General features: G+C 38.8%; 1 protein-coding gene across 14 annotated transcripts in view; it reads right to left on the reverse strand.

Annotated features, from left to right (window-relative positions):
- The window catches only part of PLD1 (phospholipase D1), a 224052-nt gene that overhangs the window by 102843 nt on the left and 100247 nt on the right, over nucleotides 1-20962 (reverse strand). For all 14 annotated transcript variants that reach the window (XR_002337490.1, XM_005657100.3, XM_013990128.2 and 11 more), the window contains 4 exon segments: nucleotides 16964-17116; nucleotides 13551-13700; nucleotides 12761-12844; nucleotides 2317-2398 (listed from right to left, as the gene is read on the reverse strand). Coding sequence is in view for 13 of the 14 variants with exons in the window: in XM_005657100.3 (XP_005657157.1) it covers nucleotides 2317-2398; nucleotides 12761-12844; nucleotides 13551-13700; nucleotides 16964-17116 (469 nt within the window). In the remaining variant the exon portion in view is untranslated.

Raw genomic sequence — 20962 nt, forward strand, 5'->3', positions numbered from 1 at the left:
TGTGATCTAAAATGTAGCTGTCTGACTCCAGGTTCTTCCTACTTCCTTCCACTATCAGATTCTCCGTCGCAACACATCATTTTCATCTCATCACCTTTCGTCCATCACACCTGCCACAGTAGTTCACCACTGTCTTCCATAAAGTCCAAACCATTGGCTTGGGCTCATAAGCCTCCACATCTCAGCTTTCTAGCTCGATCCCCCATCCTGCTTATGTTAACACTTGGCTATCATCAACTTTGTCACCTTGCTATGACTGACAAGGCCTTATAAATTCCTGCCTCCAGAATGTTTCCTCACCACATTTCCAATACCTGAAAACCTCTTCTTTTTAAATTTTTGGCCCATCCTTAATACCCTATAAGTCCTCATGTTGTGAGAGGCTTCCACACCAGACCTACCCAATGCTCTCTCTCCTGCTTTGAAGCTTGGCACTGTCTCTGTACCCAACTGACTCTTCTGCAGATTTTTAAGCTCCTTCAGGTCAAGAAGCATCTTTTATGTTTGTACATTACCATATGCACATAGGAGGCATTCAACAAAAGCATGTTAATTGAAACCTAAAAGAGGAAAATATCAGATAAGTGCTACAAGGAAAGGATTTACGAGAATGACTGTCGACTGGAGGCATGGCTGGAAAAAATTACTAGAATGGAGTTTCTAGAGTTAACTTCTGAAGAAGAAATGGGAAAGGTGTCATTTCACAGAGAGAAACATGGAGACAGATAGAGCCCTTTCAATATATAGAAAGATGTTTGGTAGTACTAGGACTAAGCCCAGACATGAGTCCTTCAGTAAGCCCTCCATAGGCAGGGATGGAATCCTAGTCACACACATGGCATCCTTAGTAATTAGTGTAGTACCAGGCTCAGAGGATACAGTAACTGTATGCTGAATTGTTTAATGAATGTGCAAATAATACTTTTCAAAATTAGACTTTCCAATTCTGTGAATGGAAGTCTGTTGAGATGACAAATTAGACTAGCCATGAAAATGTTGCTGTTAGGCAGAACATGTGTCTGAAATAAAGACAATCAACTTCTTTTGCCCTTCATATCAGCAGTGAGGTCTGCCCACATCTATGGATATTCCCAGAAATCCTAAAGTAAGGGAATGATGAAAAGACATTGAAAGAAGGGGGAAAGGTGAGTGAGGAAAGGAGTTGGGGAATATAGAGGATGGGAAAAAAATGAGTCATGGCTGGGGGAGACTGAAAATACTAACCCCAATTACTTAGGATCTATAAATTTTGCTAGAATGTTTAATGATAGAATAAAAAATTAAGACTGTGCTAAATAATAGCAAAAATTCTAGCACTCCCTAATTTGAACATGATTAATAATAAATCCAGATCGATCCTAATTCAATTTTAATTTAATTTGGTTGAGGGCCAATCACATAAAAAAATTCATGAGAAATATGAATGTAAAGTAGTCACTGGTGAGCCTATACTGCCTCAGTTACTCTTTTTGTTACTTTTTATAACAAAAAGAGCACACTCATTGCTCACCCAGAAGCTACAGGGGCAATTTCACCCTATTACCATGAACTGTCCCAAAATTGTAACCACCAATTCTTTTTTTTTTTTTTTTTGTCTTTTGTTGTTGTTGTTATTGTTGTTGTTGCTATTTCTTGGGCCGCTCCCGCGGCATATGGAGGTTCCCAGGCTAGGGGTTGAATCGGAGCTATAGCCACCGGCCTACGCCAGAGCCACAGCAACGCGGGATCCGAGCCGCGTCTGCAACCTACACCACAGCTCACGGCAACGCCGGATCGTTAACCCACTGAGCAAGGGCAGGGACCGAACCGGCAACCTCATGGTTCCTAGTCGGATTCATTAACCACTGCGCCACGACGGGAACTCCGTAACCACCAATTCTTAATGTCCCTTCTCTTTGATATTCTTCAAGATCAGCTTGATCCCATTTGACTTAAATAATTTTCAAATGAGTTTATCTTTTGTTCAAATGACAGAATAATGAAAAAAATCCTATTTAATGTTGTCATTTAGTATTCAATGATGAAATTTTATTATAATTTTTGCCTACAAAATTAGCTGCCCATAACTGATTAAAATGTAAAATCTTAGAGCTGCTAATATCATCTATGCTGTAATTAGGCAAAATATTTATGACTCAAGAGTAAGAGGAAAAAAATCAGAACCAAATGAACTTAAAAGCAGCAAGTAGTCTACTTTTTGTCAAACACTAAAGAAAAAAGTTATAAACGTATATGAAAGGCTTTGAAAAGGAAAAGGCATTTCAGAGGAAATAAACATTTAAAAATTATATCAGCATTCGTTAGGAAAGTACATACTGCTTTTCGTTTAAGAATGCAGTCCAACCTCCAACGATTTCCTTCAACCACTGGGCGTTTCAGGAAGATTTCTGGACTCAACCTGAAATCATGAAACCAAGATTTCAAGAAACTAAAACAAAACACAAATTTCTAATTGTGTCATAGGAAGCAAAGGCAATTTTATCCCAAACGCCATCCTCTTCCTCCACTATGGCAGATCATTCAAAGTCCCACTATGAGTCCATGTATGACTTCATCTGGGAACAATAGCCTTTATACAAAAAAGTCAGTCTCGATTTCTCTATCTTACTCATGCATCATACATACACATGCTTGCAGATACTATTGATTATCCACCCAACAGCCGTGTTCTCCTTATCCTTCTTTGCTGTCAGAGCCTACCTCCCACTATTGAATGTGAATATTCTAAATGACCTCTTTTCCAGACTCCTATATAGCTCCAGCATGACGTGATACAATCCTGGGCAATGAGAATTATGAGGAGGTATACGTGGGGTTAATGGAAAAGTTCTTCTTCTGATGAGAGGAAAAGACACATGCACACACCCAAAAAACCCCAGGAAAAGTGCCTCTAGGATAGATTCTGTATGGGGTGTGATGCTTAGACAGGCACAGCCATATTGGAATTCTAAGGGTAAAGCCAGAACTCTGAAATCACTAGATCACTCCATCAACTCTAGATCTGCCTAGCTTTAGACTTCTCATTAAATGAGACAACTAAATCCTCACTGTTTGAGCCCTCTTTAGTTGAGCATGATAGCAATCCAGGCCAAAAGTATTCTAATTTATAAACATGGACACTGACTTCCTATAACAAGGAGCAGTTTCCGTGGAAACCTGGGGCTTTCTGAGCAGGGAAGAAGGAAAGCTTTGCTGATAGATGAGCTTTTCCCTGTGTGAAAATGGACCCCTGGGTTTTCCTCTTTAGAAGTGCCACAGACAGCATAGAACAGAAGAGTTACTTTTTTCCTTGGGGTTTAGTTCAAAGTCAGTGCCTGAGTTAAATCGGCAAGTGGTGTAACTCCTCTGTAATGGGAAAAAACAAACAAAAAACAAACAACAAAGAAAATTTCATCTGCTGAAATGCTAGATCTGGGGTAGATTGTAAGAATCAAAGCCTTACAGGATACTAGGGTGAATACTGCTTGCCAGAGAGTCCTCTAAGCATGTGAAAACAACAGGGTTTTAAGGAGCTAAAGAGATTAAAAGAAATGATTTTATGCTCTATTTCTTTTTATTAAAGAAAATAAAAATACAGAGATAAAGTTTCTAAAGGAAACACATATAAGGTAATATAAATAGGAAAACAGACAAATGGAGGGATATATATTGCATAAATATTTACATATTTAGAGTAGGAAATAACTCAAAGGTAATCTATGTTTAAATAAACAAAAAATACAGCAATTCATAGGAAAAGATCTAAGATAAATTAAAAACACATTTGTTTAAACAGAGAAGTGCATCACTGGGTACTGCTAGTTCACTGAAAGTAGGACATGCCAAACAACATATATACACTTGCGATTGTGTGTGTGTGTGTGTGTGTGTGTGTGTGTGTAACTCCTGTTGCATGTGGGGAAGTTCCAGGTGAGGGACTGAATCAGTGCCACAGCAGCAATCCAAGTTGCTGCAGTGCCAATGCCAGATCCTTAACCGACTGCACCATAAGAGACCTCCCAATACTTGCTCAAAGAGCTTCAGTTTGGGGGCCACTTTTAAGTCTATACTCTTCTTAAGTCTTTATCACCTGTTATTTAATCTAAAAGCACCATGTACCCTGTATGCAGAATATTCTACTAGATACTTTGAAGGATCTTAAGCTACTCTCAAGTAGACCTTGATTTTGAAAATAATGCATGAAAAGATAATATGAGACTTATGCCATAAACAAGGTATAAGCAATAGCAAGAAGAGATCAGCTATTAGATAAGCAAAATTCAAAAGAATTGTATAATACTACCTTGAGTCTAGGACACCAATGATTGTAAGATGCATCATCATAAAGTGTACCACCAAGAGAGAAAAAATGATGACAGCTATAACTATATTATTGAGTGTAAAATGTATCCTGATTTCACAGTAGTTAAAATATACTTCTAAGTAAATGCTCCTTTTAGAAAATTTTATACTTTAAATGCTTATATGAGAAAGAAAGAGTTTAAAATCAATGATCAGAGCTCCATCTTAAGAAGATTGAAAAAAAAGAATAAATTAAAGTAATAAAAAGGAAAGGAATAATTAAGAGTAGAACTCAATGTAATATAATACGGAAAAATAATAAAGAAAACTCAATAAAATAAAAATCTAGCTCTTTGAAAAGATTAATAAAGTTGACAAACAAGCTAGATTGAAAAAGAAAAAAGGAGTTTGATTATTTTATTTTATTTTATTTTACTTTATTTTATTTTTGTCTTTTTATGAACATATCTTCAGTATATGGAGGTTCCCAGGCTAGGGGACCAATTGGAGCTGTAACTGCTGGCTTACACCACAGTCACAGCCACAGGAACACTGGATCCAAGTCGCATCTGCAACCTAAACCTCAGCTCACGGCAACACTGGATCCTTAACCCACTGAGCAAGGTCAGGGATTGAATCCACGTCCTCATGGATGTTAGTCGGGTTTGTTAACCACTGAGCCACAACAGGAACTCAAAGAGTTTGACTATTTTAGATTTCTCATGTAAGTAGGAAGAAATAACAACAATCTTACTGAAATTCTTCTAGGGAACAAAGGGCAGGGTGGCACTTACTAACTCATACGATGAGCCAGGCATTATCCTAATACCAAAACCAAGCAAAGACAATCCAAGAAAAGAAAAAAAAAATTAGGTACAGTATTCCTTATAATCATAGAGGCAAAAATCTTTATCAAAACCTCACAACTTATAAAAAGTTTAATGAATCATGACAAAGTGGGGTTATTTCTAAGAATGCAAGTTTGGTTTAAAAGATGAAAATCAATCAATGTAATCAATACATTAACAGAAAAAACAATCATTTCAATAAATGCTGAAAAATTTTTTGATAAAATTCAATACCCACTCACAATAAAAACCCTCAATAAATTATAAGTAGAAAGGATTTTCTTCAAAGCAATAAAAGGCACCTGTTAAAAAAACCCACCTACAGCATATAATAAAAGACTGAAGGCTTTTCTTCTAAGACTGAGAACAAGGCAAAGATGTCCATTCTCATTATTTCTATTTAACATTTTTGCAGCATATTGCATTGGCTGATGATGCCAGCCAATGCAATAAGGCAAAAAAAAAAAAAAAAAAAAAAAAGAGAAAGAGAAAGAAAGAAAGAGGAAAAAGAAATACAAAGCATACAGATTATAAAGGAAAAAGGAAAACTGGCATTATTCACATATCACATAATATTCCATGGGGAAAATCCTAAGGCATCTACAAAAAAGCTACTCAAACTAATAAGTGAACTAAGCAAGACTGCAATAAATAAGATCAATATAAAAAATCAACTGCATTCTATATGCTGGTAGTAAACAATTGGAACATGAATTTTTTTAAATACCATTTATAATAACATTAAAAAACATGAATTACTTAGTGATATGTACAAGACTTGCATATGGAACGAACAAAACATTGCTGAGAAAATTTAGATAAGATCTAAAAATTGGAGAGATATATAGTGTTCATGAATTGGAAAAATCACTGTTGAGGACAGCAAAATTTGACATATCATCTAATCAGTGGATTTTACCATTCCCTTCCTTCTGATTTCTCAGCCTGGAAGGAGAACATGAAAATGGGCTTTGGCACAGGTAGAGAGAACTCCAGGAAAAGTCCTCTAGTTCAGGCTTGAGGGGCAAGAGTGGGATCTTCTGGCAGTGAGAGGCCCATGGAAATCAAAAACTTTGAGGCAGTGGAAATTTCCTTCTCAATGAAAAAGCTGTGGTTCCAAGATGACAATATAAATATCCATTGCTTGGCTCTGGACATAAAGCATCACTGCAGAAAGTGTCTGGAAGAGCAGAATAAATGAAGCCACACCTATTCAGCTAGAGGACTAAAATGCAAAGTCATAGGCAACCCTTAAGCAGTGGGTAGATCACAGAGAGAGAGGATCTCATAAAAAGCAATAGTACAGAGTTGTTTATAAACTTCTAGCTCATTCCCAAGCTGCCCAAGCATGGATCTGGTCCTAAATATTACACCAAAGAATTTAAGACCTGCAATAAGCAATAAACCATGGCCCAAACTGGTCGCTAGGTAGAGCACATGGGGGACAGAACTGAATAGCACTACAAAGGCTTTGAAAACAAAACTAATACTAAAAACACAGAGATATAAAACAAGTTGGAACATTTTACATGAACCCAAATGGGCCAATTTCCTGCTAAAATACAAATATCAACATTCTCCATAAGATTTAACTAAGATTCAGTGTCATAATATTCAAAACTTCCAAAACACAATAAAAAATTACTTGGCATACGAAGAATCAGAACTTGCAGGAAAGACATTCGAAAATTGCCAATGCCAAAATGGCTTATATGTTGGATTCAGGTAATGTAAGTCTTTGCCAGATATTATAAAAATGTTTCAACAAGGGTGAACATTCTTAAAATGAATGGATAGACAGAAAGTCTTGGCAGAGAAATAAAGATATTAAGAAGAACTAAACAGAAATTTTCAAACTAGGAAATACAACTACAGAAGGCAAACAACTCTCACTGGATAGGCTCAGTACCAAGACAGAGGTGACAAAGGAAAGAATCAATGAACTTAAAGATAGATAAAGATAAATTATCCAATTTGAATAACAAAGAGAAGAGAAGACTGAAAGAAAAAATAGAGCCTTAGAGACCTGTGGCTAAAAGACACTACTTGTGTTATCAGAGACTCAGAAAAAGAGGAGAAAGAGGGAAATGCAGAAAAAAAGTCTGAAGAAATAAGGGCTGAAAACTTCTCAAATGTGATGAATGAGATAAATGTACGGATTCAAGAAGCTCAATGAACCCCAAACAGGAAAACCTCAAATACCATAATCAAACCTCTAAAAACTACAGACAGAGAGAAAATGTAGAAAGCACTCTGAAGAAAAACAATGCATTATTTAGAGGGGAACAATGATTCAAAGTGACTGAACTTCTCATCAGAAAACATGGAGGCCAGGATGAAGCAGAACAATTGTAACTAGAATGATAAAGATCTTCTACAATTTAGTAATAAGACAATCCAATAAAAAAAGATGAAAAAGAAGATGAGAATATGTTTCCATAAAAACTAATCAGGAAATGTCCAAAAATCACAGGAAAATATGTTTACTATGAAAAGATGTTGCTACTGCAAATTAAAACCACAATGTGAAACTATTACATATCCTTCAAAATGGCTAGCATTTAAAAAGACTGACAATACCATGTGCTTGCAATGATGAGAAAGGCTGAAACTTTCATACTTTGCTAGTACAACCACTTTGGAAAGCAAATTGATAGTTTCTTAGGTTGGTCGTATATTTAGCTCTTGATATTGATATAATACAGTAATGTGAATCTACTTTCTAAGACAAGGGTTGGCAAACTATGCTTTTGGTCCATAGATTGTTTTAATATGGCCCATTAAAATAATTACATTTTAAAGAGTTATCAAACACACACACGCACACACACTATGCAGCAGAGACTACATGTGACCCCCAAAGCCTAAAATATTTTTATTGCCCTTTACCAAAAAGGTTTGCCAACTCTGTGGAAAGTCAGCAGATTTTGAGCTTTTGGGGTGGTAATCCACAGGAACACATTATGCATCCATCCCAATACTTTTATCTGTCTCTCTCTCTACCTATCTATCTACCTACATACCTACCTACCTATCAATCTTCTATTTACTGCTGAAATAAAATTTCACAAAACAATAAATAACCCTTACTGCCACTCAAGTGGCAACTCTCTTTGCTTTCCTTCCTTTTCTTATCCTATTGCATCCTTTAAATAACCCACTAAATTCTTTTAATAAATAATTATTAAAAAGTAGCAACCCATTATTTGAAAATCATAACATTAAAATCAACTTAAATGTGTTCTCCTACATAGAACAGTCTTAGCTTGTGAGCCAGTTAAAATGACACTTCTAGTTTATTCTTTATAGCCTTTGTCTTCAGCCCAAAGGAGACGTCACTACTGTTTCTCTTCCTTTGATACACACCTTCTTTAAAAACCTTTGTTTATTGTTTTTCTTCTTTATTCTCCAGTTTACTAACCTTGTCTATCTATCTCTGACCCATTTAATGCACAGACTCAGTACAGACACTGTGGGAGACCCCACTTGCACTGTGGGAGACCCCAACAGGACAGACAGAGAACCAATGTGGGCAAAGACTCAACACACTGCTCTATACATCCCTGCTGGCCAGTGGGAATCAGAACCACCATCACCAAGAGGAAAGCTGATCTAAGCCCTGTTCTGTGGATCTGCCCTAAGTTACAGCAACTGACTGGAAGCCACAGCTAGGTGTCCAGCCTCATTTTAGGACTCACTCCAAAGAACACTGGATAGGTAGTTCATAGGTGACTTGAAATAGCACCAAGCACAGAAAAGACATAAAACAGCGATAAACAAGTGAACGCTCACTAATTTTTATATAGAAACTACTTATTTTGATGCCTTCAACTTCTAGCTAGGATTTACTCTTCCTTGGAATTTTCAGATAATCTGGGCTGTTTAACAAATCATTCTCTCTAGAATAGTGTGACAACCTGCCTTAGAATTGACCTCTTCAGAAAATTTCTCCTGACTAAACCTACCCAAATCTGATTGCTTCTTTATCCGCATATCCAGCAACTCAAAAAAAAAAAAAAATTCAGTCTGCACTTAAAGAATGTCAGAGCCAAAAGGAACTTCAGATACCATGAGGTGCAGCCAACTCCTCGGAGAGGCAGCTCCATAGCATGTGGGCACTAAAGCAAAGACACCTGGATCCAAGCCAGCACCAGAATGTACTGTGGCTATGGGCAGTTTCCTAATCGGCCTCACTGAGTCTCACTTTTCCCACAGCCTCTAGTAAGAATGCAATTAGGAGTTCTCTGGTGGCTCAGTGGGTTAAGAATCTGGCATTCTCACTACTGTGGCTTGTGTTCCATCCCTGAGCCTGGGAACATCTACATGCTGCAGGTGCAGCCAGAAAAAAAAAAATTTTTTTTCAACAAATAGTAGCTACTTACTGTTAATGTTATTCAACTATGCCTTAGAAACTACCCCTTAAAAAGGTTAACCTGACTTGCCCCGAGTCAGTAATAATCAGACCCTTAAGGTGGTCTGAGCAGAGATCATCACCGTCCCTCTTCTGGGCCACAATAATAACTTGCCAGATGGTCTTGATAATCACTGTTCAATTCATCTTCTAAACTATTACCAAAATGGTCACTTTCAGAAAAAAAATCTGATTAAAATTTCCATGCTTAAAATTTTGCAGTGATTCCCAGTGTTCACAGGATGAAATGCAGACTCCTTAGCAGCTCACAAAGAGCCCTGCACAATTTAGCCCTAACCCATCTTTTGAGTGCTGTTCACCCACCACCCCAAAGGATGCTATGCTTAGTCTGTACACAACCTCTGCCTTCCTCCAAAACTGCAGTGCTCCCTCACCCCTCTATGCCATGGTCCTGGCTAACCCTCTACCTAAAACATTCACCTGTCTTCAACTGGTCAACCCTATCACCCAGGACCCAGGCCAGCATTCTCACCTGTGAAACTTCTACAGCTCTTCCAGCACCACCCATTCCTCTGTGCACCCCCACGCCTTCTGCTGTGCTGACCCTCACCACTGAGCTTGCCCCAGTCCCATGTCTTAACCCATGACTTCCTGACTTTATTGTTCCAGGGCAAGGGCTGCTTCTTACTCATCTTTCTCAACACCTGGCCTAGATCAGTACCTGTCACAGAGTGGGTGCTCACACATAGCTCTGGAATGAATGAGTAAATGAATTGACAAATGAATGGATGGGTAGATTAATGAATTAACGAACAAAGGAACGAAGCACTTCTAGGTACCAGATTGTTTCTCATTTCACTAAATCTGCCTTTGCTTGCATACTAATTGCTTTAGAAACAGATTAACACAGTTCTCACTCCTGTATATGATGTCTCTGGAATTAGATTAGAAGCTTCTAAAGGGCAGGTGCATCTCTCATGAGGCTTTTCACTCTCAGATCCAGATATGTCAGGGTTGGGTAAACTTTCTGAGTGCTCTCTTCTGCAACATACTTGCACAAGAATTTCCTCCATTTATTTTGAGGGAAGTTCCTGTGAAGATTTTATTTCAAAGAGTGTTATAATAAGATGTTATCCTAGCACAGTCACAAACAAAGAATAACCTCTTGATTCATTTTCTTACTGACAGTAGAAGAAAAAATATTCAAGGTTCCATCTCTTTAGATGTTTAATTGAGAATCTGTAGTTCAGTGTTTGCTACCTTCAAATGAGAGCATTTGCTTGTGTAAAACATGAAAGCATGGGCTTAATGGAAACACTAATTTTCAGTCTCTTTCATGTCCTCATCAAAGTTTCAGAAATATTTTTAAAGCAATATGCTCCTATATGAAGCTTGAATCTATTCTCATAAATGTCTAGAAAATATTAACCAAAGAAATAATGTCTAATTATAAAATTTTCATTCCTGGTAACTGACTAAAGAGATAAAATTTGGCAAGAATATAAAGGCCAAGGTTAAGTTCCTTCACAAACATGAGAACAGGGAGTTCCCGTAGTGGCACAGTGGTTAACGAATCCGACTAGGAACCATCGGTCCCTGCGCTTGCTCAGTGGGTTAATGATCCGGCGTTGCATGAGCTGTGGTGTAGGTTGCAGACGCGGCTTGGATCCCGTGTTGCTGTGGCTCTGACATAGGCCGGTGGCTACAGCTCTGATTAGACCCCTAGCCTGGGAACCTCCATGTGCCACGGAAGCGGCCCAAGAAATAGCAAAAAAAAAGACAAAAACAAACAAACAAACAAACAAAAACCATGAGAACAAATAGATTCATAGACATGCTGGCTGTCACACACCGTATCTATTGGCTTTAGACCAATGATTCTCAACTGAGCAGGACTGTGACCCCAGGGGATATTTGACAATGTCTGAAGACATTTTAATTATCACAACTGGAAACTTGCTGCTGGCATCTAGCTTGCTACTGGATAAAAGCCAGGGATGCTGATGGTGCTAAACATCCCACGTTGTTCCCATAACAAAGAATTATCTGGCCCATGGAGTTCCCGTTGTGGCATAGTGGTTAACAAATCCGACTAGGAACCATGAGGTTGTGGGTTCAATCCCTGCCCTTGCTCAGTGGGTTAAGGATCCGGCATTGCCGTGAGCTGTGCTGTAGGTCGCAACGCGGCTCAGATCCCGTGTTGCTGTGGCTCTGGCATAGGCTGGCAGCTACAGCTCCAATTTAACCCCTAGCCTCCATATACTGCAGGAGCGGCCCAAGAAATAGCAAAAAGACAAAAAAAAAAAAGAAAAAGAATTATCTGGCCCAAATGTCAATAGTGCCAGGTTGGGAAAGTGTGCCCTTGAAATACAGATTTCCTCATCACTGTGGCAAAATAGTAGAAGAAGATGAATTCACACTCCTAATTACTGTCCCCTTGCCAAACCAAGAGGAAATGCATTTTCTTAGTTTTATGTAAGGTAGCATTTGGAAGGAAACAGGATAGGGAAAAGTGGAGGGCATTTCAAGGAACTAAGTTTGTAGAAGGAAAATACATGTTAAACAGTTTTGCTTCCATTGTAGTAAATATTAGCATCTGCAATGGGTTTTAGCTCTCCAGGCAGATGAGTAATTGGAACTAAAGTCAGACTACAAAGCCTACTCCAGGAGTAAAATTTCCCAAGAGCTAAATGAATTTTAGATACAAGACTTCCAGTGGCTTTAATAAGAATCATAACTCTCACAGATGATTTTCAAGGGAGTCAGAAAGTTGAAACCTAAGCATCTCCAAAAAAGCTCACAAGTTTTAGTCATTACCCAGCCTATTTTAATGGTAATAGGCAAATGCAAATATTCCAATTTCAAAGGGACAATTCAGAAGAAGTATACTCACCAGACCTGTGACAGTCATAGCAAGATGAGGAAAGATACTCAAAGAAGATTATTTTCCATTTTCTCTACATCTCTATGTGTACTGCAACATAATCTTTACTAAAATGAATATTGAGTATCTGCTTCCAAATGGAAAGACAAAAACAAAACTGCTCAAGCTAAATATTTTAAGAATATATATGGATGCCAGGTTTTTTTAAACGAACTTTCACTGGAGGTTATTACAGTTAATTGGTTGCGGCTTTAGCCGAATCATCTGTGAGTACTGCCAGTTTTCATGATGTATGATTCTGGAATAGCACAACACTATTGTATATTCTAAACATAAAGACCTCCAAACAACAACTCCCCAGGGACAAATACTAACCACCAATCTGTGATAAAAATCTCTTCTTTTGCCTCTTCCATTGCATTTGCCACATCTTCAAAATATCCTTTGGCATTAACATACCTGAAAGACAATTTTTTTTTGTTTCATTTTTCAAAAGAAAGAGAGAATGAGAGGGAGAAAGAAAGAAAAGAAAAAAAGATCTATTGTATGGCAAAACAGAAGACGGAAGCCACTGCTCAAGTCTCTACAAGACCAGCAGTTTAGCTTGTATAACTGGAAAACAAGGACTGAAAGGAACACCTTCTGCCTGCAATGAAGGAAGTAGTAGGCAATCTGAGTCTTTTCTGCTGAGAGAACTACAAATTGATGGATTTCCTCATCATATGGGATTAGATGAACTCTCCTATCCTCACACATGGTTGCTCTCCTGAAAATGAAAGGAGACCAGTTTCTCATCCGTGGGTAGAAAAAAAACTAAGCAGGATTTTATTTCAAAGAAATAATTAGCAAATAAATTCTCTTTCTTAGGTTATGGCTAATGACTTGAAGAATCTTTCCATCTGCATCATAAAGAAAATGTATGAAGTTAGCTTTTAAAATCACACTTTAAAATCTAAAGCTAGCTATCTAAAGCTCATTGTAAAAAAAAAAAATCGTAAAAATAAATGGTGGAAAATTAATCTACACTCAGGTAGTCCTATAAATAAAGGTCTTTGTTAAGTATGATACATATTATCCTTTCAAAAATTGGTTCCAAGTGAATTTAGACAACTATAATATTAAATGCCAAGACTACCTTGACAGTCTTAGAGCAAAAAGATCTTACCATTTAGTTAAAGTGTTCTCTTGGATGGCAGCATATGACCCAAATCGATGATCTTTGAGAAAGTTGGGGCCATATTTCTGGATGAATTCTTCTATAGCCCCTCCCCACCACCGAGCATGTCTATAGCTGTTGCATTTTAAAATAAGTGTCCTTCAAAGAAAAGCAAAATATGAAAAGAATGGTCACTCTGTGTTCTGTCTGTTTAAATAATTTAAAAATTAAACACGTCACATTTTGTTATGGTACTGTAGCAAGCATAAATTGAAGATTTTAAGCAAAGAACACCTTACCTACATCAAAAAAGCAGACTTTTAAACATTCTTAGCAGGATTGAAAAGTATATGCAATGTAGCATAAACAAATTTTCAGTTTACTTATTCCCTCACTCACTCATATAAACACTTGTAAAGGCACTTCTTATAGACCTTGAGCTAGCTGTGCTATGCTGAGAGGAGGACAATGGAAGAGGTGTTACAGGCTTCAAGTCCCCTTCAAGGAGATTAAATCCAAAAGCCTCTGGCCATGTCTCATTGTAATGCCCCTACCTCCAACTTGAGCTGTCTGGGCTGCTCATGCCCTACTAGGGAAGGAAGGCTGCCTATTCCTCACCAGCCTCTGTGAAACCTGTTCCCCATGCTTAAGGTATCCAACATGGGATATAAAAACAATTGTAAAGAGAGGCGGGCCCTCTTTTTTCACACATGCACGGGCACTCCCTCTCTCTCTAAAAATGTACTTTCACTTTAATGAATTTGTAAAATGCCTGTTGTTTCAGCGTTTTGCCACTACAGCAGGGTGTGGACCAAGGAAACAGCAATTTTATCATTCCAGAACAAACTCTATCAGAGGCATAAGATGAGGTCCAACATCTAAGTGTAAGAGTTGTTGGTTCCTGTGCAGGACATTTCCCTTTGGACTGCCTGGTGTCTATTCCCTCAGCCTCTGGAAACACCCTGATTGTGCTTTAGGAGGGTAATTTCTTCCCTCCTTCCTTACTCTGAGTCCATCAAAGTCAACACAATGGCATGTTCCAGCCCTGATCCCAAACACTGGCTCAAGGATGAGGACATAAGCCAGTTCCACCCCATATGTGAGAACAAAACCAAGGACTTGTTCGGAAATTCCAGGAAGAGATTCTTCCTTCCACTGAAGCAGGTTTGGTACCACCAGAGGACCAGGCTGAGGATGGAGCAAACCCACAGGAGACAGAGCTTGGAGAAGCTAGGAAACTGTGTCTCCATGACATAGTTTGAGACTTTGCATTAGCCATGCCTAACGTGGCTGATTAATTACCTCTGATAAAAGCTAGATTGCATTGGATTTTTCTGTCATCAATGACCAATCTATCCTAAATGGTTACAGATTTCTAAGTGCTGAAAAAAGATACAGAGTAAGAGATTACAGAAAGCTATTACATGGCAAATGTCAGAACTGCCGACTACCACCAAGAGGTGAAAATAAGTTATCCAAATTTGATGTTCAGAGAAAACACGGTGTTGGAGCTAGCAGTCTCCCTGCCATTTAGAGAGAAACCCATCTCAATATGAGAAGCACATTGAGAGTGAGGAGGGAGAGTTTGCCCTTGAGGGGAAATGCACTGATCCTGATGAGATGCAGGGGAGGGGCTAAAATAATTATTTATAAAGATTGGGGATGTCCAAGCTGGTCCCCTCAACATGTGCGAGAATGTTGCCTGGCTTTTGTCTGGCTGGCGAATGCTCTGGTGTCGGGGTGGCAGGGTGAGGGGAGGCGTGGAGGCACTTGGGGGTGGGAAGGGGGGCATCTCCATCGCTGGGGCAGGCCAGACACGGGTTTCTGTGGGCAGGGTCACCAGGGCACAGAACGTGCCTGGGCTTGAGTCAGTATGTAAGTACTGCCCAACGTGAAAACCAGTTAGGAGGAAAAGATATTGCAGAAGAGATAAATGACAAACAGGGGTGTTGTCAAAGATAAATGATAAACAGGGGTGAATCAGAGTTAGGAGAAAACAAAACAAAACTATTCCAAACATGGAGATAGGAAGAGGAAAGGTGAAGAGGTAATCTAAACACAGGTGAGAAGGGATGATAAAGAAAACTGAAAAGCTGCATTAGGGCGGGGGTGTTAATAACGGCAGAGAGACACAAGGCCTCAGATTGCAAATGGAGGAATCTGAGCTTATTTGATACAGTGAGGAAGACCACTTACACCAGGGAGGAAGCAGATGAAACCTGGTCCTGCATGGATTCGTTTGGCAACAATGCCCAAGTCAATAAGGATAGGAAATGGAGATAAGACAGTGAGTAAAGTAACTTATAGCTACAATGAGAATTGTGGCCTGATTTCTTCCGTCCTCTGAAATATAAGAATGTAGTACCAGGAGGAAGGTTTAATGGCAGCACTATTACATTTCCAGTAACCAATCCTGAACCTTCTATTGTCAGAGATCAGGAAGTTCAGCATTTTTTTACACACACACAAACGTACATGCAAACATATACCAGTAAGAGTAATATATTTATATATAATACATATATTTAATGTCAGTATGTATAAAGAGAGAAATATATATATATATATATATATATATATATATATGTGTATGAGGCTAAACTTTATAGGAACAAATGTATAGATACATAGAGAAATACAAACATTATATTGTATAACTACAACCTTCCAGAAAGAAACATATTTATCAGAAATATCGAAAATATACACTCCAATATCCCTCAAGGTATATTTCTTTTTTTTTCTCTTTTGTCCCTTTGGGGCCTCACCCGAGGCATATGGAGGTTCCCAGGCTAAGGGTCCAATTGGAGCTGTAGCCATCAGCCTATGCCACAGCCACAGCAATGCCAGATTCAAGCCGTGTCAGCGACCTACACCACAGCTCAAGGTAACGCAGGTTCCTTAACCCACTGAGCAAGGCCAGGGATCGAACCTGTGTCCTTATGGATATTGGTAAGGTTCATTAACTGCAGAGCCACAACGGGAACTCCTAATTTTTTTTTCCTTCAGGGTATCTTTCTTAAAAATCTGTGTGTAAACAGAATTTTTGTAAATCACGTAACTTTTTACATGTTTGTTAATTAAAGGATATCAGGTTGTAAAGTAAAATTTTACTTTTTAAAACTACAAATTATCACTCATCTGTTCAGTAAATCGGTATTATTGAGTAATCGATTTTGCTAAGATAGGCATATATTTCGTTAAAACAGGCACACAGTAACACATGGGATCATTTCTTCTGACTTGAACATAGGATATTCTACTCTTAAAAATGAACATAAAGAAAAGCAGTTTCATTACTTTTGACTGAGGATGAATTCCACAATTTCTAACATCTAAATTATTTCACATTCTTCTTCACTTAAGGTTGGAAGAAAAACTCTGTTTTTCAGTGTAATTTAAAAAATACTTGCAATTTCTACCTTGAAAGATTATCAATTCGTAGTCCATATTTTGTCTCTGTCTCCTTCTTCCCCACCTTAATTTTGAATTCTTTATCTACCAGCAGGACGAAGGCAATAGCACCACTGTCTGGTTTCATATACAGTAAAAAGGAATCTTTCACTATCAACCACCTGCAAGAAGGAAATAAATATTTTTTTGAGTTGCACTGAATTTACTGAAATGAAATGAACCAACAGACAAGTCTGAATTAAACATTCTAGCAGACAGCAGACATAATTTTATTTTCTACACAAGGGATTTATTTTTTAATAAAACTCACTATGAAAGAATAAAATAATAAAAATATCTTTCTATTACTTTTTTCTGAGAGGTACTGGCATCAAGCAATTCAAGACAATTCAATATCTCTTTAAACACTAATGGAGAGTTCCCTGGTGGTGAAGCAGGTTAAGGATCTCATATTGTCACTGAAGAGGCTTGGATTGATCCCTGGCCAAGAATTTCCACAAGCTGTGGGCAGGGTAAAAACAAACAACAAACCACACTAATAGCAAAGCCTGAAAGAAAGCCAATAATAGTAGGCAGGGCTCATAAGATGCAGCAGCACAACTGTTGGCAAAGTGAACTGGGTTGGTGTTGGTCAAATAAACCACCATAAAAGAGGCAAATAAATCTCTCCGTAAGTAAAATCCCCCCTTTAAAACACCTACAGTAAGCATGCAGTACTTTATAATATTCCATTGTTCATTTCAAATTATTTGTGGCTTTAAGGACCATTAATAAGTGATGTTCAGTGGAACATGATCTCTCAAAAGCACATCTGCATTCAATTCAACATATGTGTAAGAGCTTCGTGATGAAAAAGTACAGTGATAAACCACGAGTTTGGGTGAAGTTCTCAAAGGAGCTTCTTAGGCTAGTGGGGCACAAGGAAAATTCTAGGCTGTACTGGACAGGTGCTAGAAGAAAAGAGCAAAAAGTCATGTGTGTAAGGAGGAGGCAGTCCTTAGCTCTGACTAAGAGAATGAGCTGGTGGCATTTGCTCAAAGAGCTGGTGTCTGAGTGAGGCCAGGGAGGAACCCATCAGGTAGAGACTAGGGGGTTGGTCAAGGTGTACCCCCCTCACAAAGGGGAGAGTTAGCAAAGGTGCTAAGAGTTGAGGATGCTACCTATCTCGGGAGAAAGTTTGGAAGGCCAAAGTTTCAGGGAGTGTAGTAAGGGAAAACAGACAGATGAGGGTAGATGGGGGGAACGGGCAAAGGCCACACTGAGGAGGATACGAAGGCCATGCCAAGGAGGCTGATTTTATATCATGGAACCAGTGTTTTCTAAATTTGCCTGACTGGAGTTCCATCATTGCTCAGAGGAAACAAATCTGACCAGTAATCATGAGGAGGCAGGTTCAATCCCTCTCCCCACTGAGTGGGTTAAGGATCCGGCGTTGCTGAGAGCTGTGATGTAGGTCGAAGATACAGCAGATGAATCTTGGATCTGGTATTGATGTTGCTGTGGCTGTGGCACAGCCTGTGGACCCCTAGCCTGGGAACTTCCAAATGCTGTGGGTGCAGCTCTTAAAAAAAAAAAAAAAAAAAAAAAAAAATTTGCCTGATCACTAGAATCTCTTGAAGTGCTTGTTAAAAAAATAGATTCCCAGGCCCCATCACAGATCCATTCAAAAAGGCCTAACAATCTGTGTTTTTAATGAAGACATCCAGGTGCTTATTACATGAGGGAGCTCTCATGCTCTGGCAAGGTGATGGGACAATAAATCATGGGAACCGTGTTTTAGAAAGGGATGAGGGATAAGGAGGGATGCACCGTATCAGGTTAGCAAGTTGCTGCAATAACAGAGAACAGTGCTTCTCACACTTCATGGTAAATACGCATCACCTGGGAATCTTGTTAAAATGCAGTTTCTGATTTGTAGGTCTGGGGCAGGGCCTGAGAGTCTGCATTCCAGCAGACTCAAAGGGGATGCTGAGGTCAAGACCATCCATTGAGTAGTAAGGACACATATGATAGGCGTGATACTGACAATGGAAAGAGCAAGAGAGAAGGGGAAGTGTTGATTTAAAGTGAAAACAAATGGAAATTTGTCACGTTTCAGCTAACATATTTACCTTCAACTGTGTAGTTATGGAATGATTTGGTAGATAACTAAATTAAGTAACAATGGGAGTATTACATCCCATGTTAGGCAACATAAAGCACATTATGAAATAGGTAAGGTCAGAACACCTGATCAAAAATTAAGTAATATTGTAACATGGGAACTTAGCATTGATAAGAAATCTATGATAAATCGTTACTTAAATTGCTAATGATATTACATTTTAGTGGCTAATTTGGGATTTAATGAAGACAAATTTCCATTGATTTCCATAGTTTCATTTATTTCATTTTTTTTATAGGCTGTATACTTTCCAATAAAAGGGGGTGGGATGGATTAGGATAACACAGTTAAGGACATACATGTGATATGGTTAATAAAAGGAAAAACATCAAGGTCACAGAAAGAAATAACCTAACCACAACACTAATAAAATTATACTGATGGAACATCGATGTAGGTTTGGGCTTCCTGATTTTTCTTATCAAATGAATAAAGAAATAAAGAGGTCTCCCACCAAAAAACCAAAAAATTTCAAAGAAAGTTTCTCACTTGGAACCTAACCTAAGGCAACTGATAGTAATAATGGAAAACATTTTCAATAATTTTCAGCAAATGCAAAAATTACATGTTTTATAAGAACTCTCATAACACTGCTCCATATGAATGCCAAGGCCATGATGTCAAATGGTAACTCGATCATTCTGATGGGGCTGAGTTATGAGACAGGGACATGCAGCTGCCTGTTGATAAACATCAGTCAAGGTTAAGAGAGAGTAGATGGATCACGTATCAGTTAAAGGTCCTTCTTTACCTGCAGTACCTTGTCAAGGCTTGACTTTTTTAGTAAGCTAGAGAGCAGAAAGCAGGGCACAGGCTCCTAACACCTATGTGCCATGGTGCTGACCGGGAAGGAGACACAGGCTTTAAAAACCACAGCTGGCAGGTTTGCCAAACTATGAAAGAAAGTCAAGCATACCAGACTTGGGAACTTGCCTGCCTAGAAGTCAAGGGTACCTAAATGGCATCAGAGCCAGCTCTGGCCAGAGCTCCAAACCAGAGACAACAGAGTGGGAGGACGAGGGGCTAACAAAACCAACAAGCACAGGCTCTTGGCATAACCGCCAAGGCTAAGTACTGCAAAACAAGCCCTCAGGAATAGACCAGAGGTACCACTGTGCAGAAATACCCTCCTGCAGCAGAACACCAGCTGAGAGAGATGCCGATGTACGCTGCAACATCTGGCAGGAATGGGAACTTTTCTCTCACAGAGGCTACAAACAGCCTTGGTCAGCAACAGAAATCAGAGGGCTGAGTGTAGCGTCGGACCAAGGCACTGCTCAACCTGGGGCTCCATCAACAATGTGTCTTATATGAAAGCTTCTTCCCTTGCCCTTCTAAGACCTGGCAGACTGGAAACATAGGACTGTTCAGTGACTGCTGAAGGCAGGAGATGATGGTTTCTGTTTTGACAATGATGTGTTGTTCTCTGTAACAGCCATTAGCTATCAGGTGAATTGACTCCTGGCCTTTATTTATAACTCTTCTTAATGATGCCATTCATTAAAACTCTTCAGGTTTCTTTCCTTTCTCTTGTCAATATGTTTTTTTTTTTCTTTAACAGAAGGATATGCATCAAGAAAGGAATCTATCAAGCAACCTTTTGGGCATCAAGACCTGCTGCACAGGGACTAAGTGTCTGCCTTGACGTCAGCTTTCCTGGGCTCCAATTCTGTCTGGTTCTACCACTCGCTGCTTGTATGAGCTTGGATAACCAAACCTGAGGTCTAATCCAGAAAATGAGGATGACAGTAATGCCCAGCTCATAGTGTTTCTGAAGGTCTCTAAGATGGCTCACTGACATTGCTCAGCATACTGCCTGGTACCAATAAATGTAAGCTTCTAT

This window comes from Sus scrofa, chromosome 13, assembly GCF_000003025.6.
Source record: "Sus scrofa isolate TJ Tabasco breed Duroc chromosome 13, Sscrofa11.1, whole genome shotgun sequence".
Classification (NCBI taxonomy): domain Eukaryota; kingdom Metazoa; phylum Chordata; class Mammalia; order Artiodactyla; family Suidae; genus Sus; species Sus scrofa.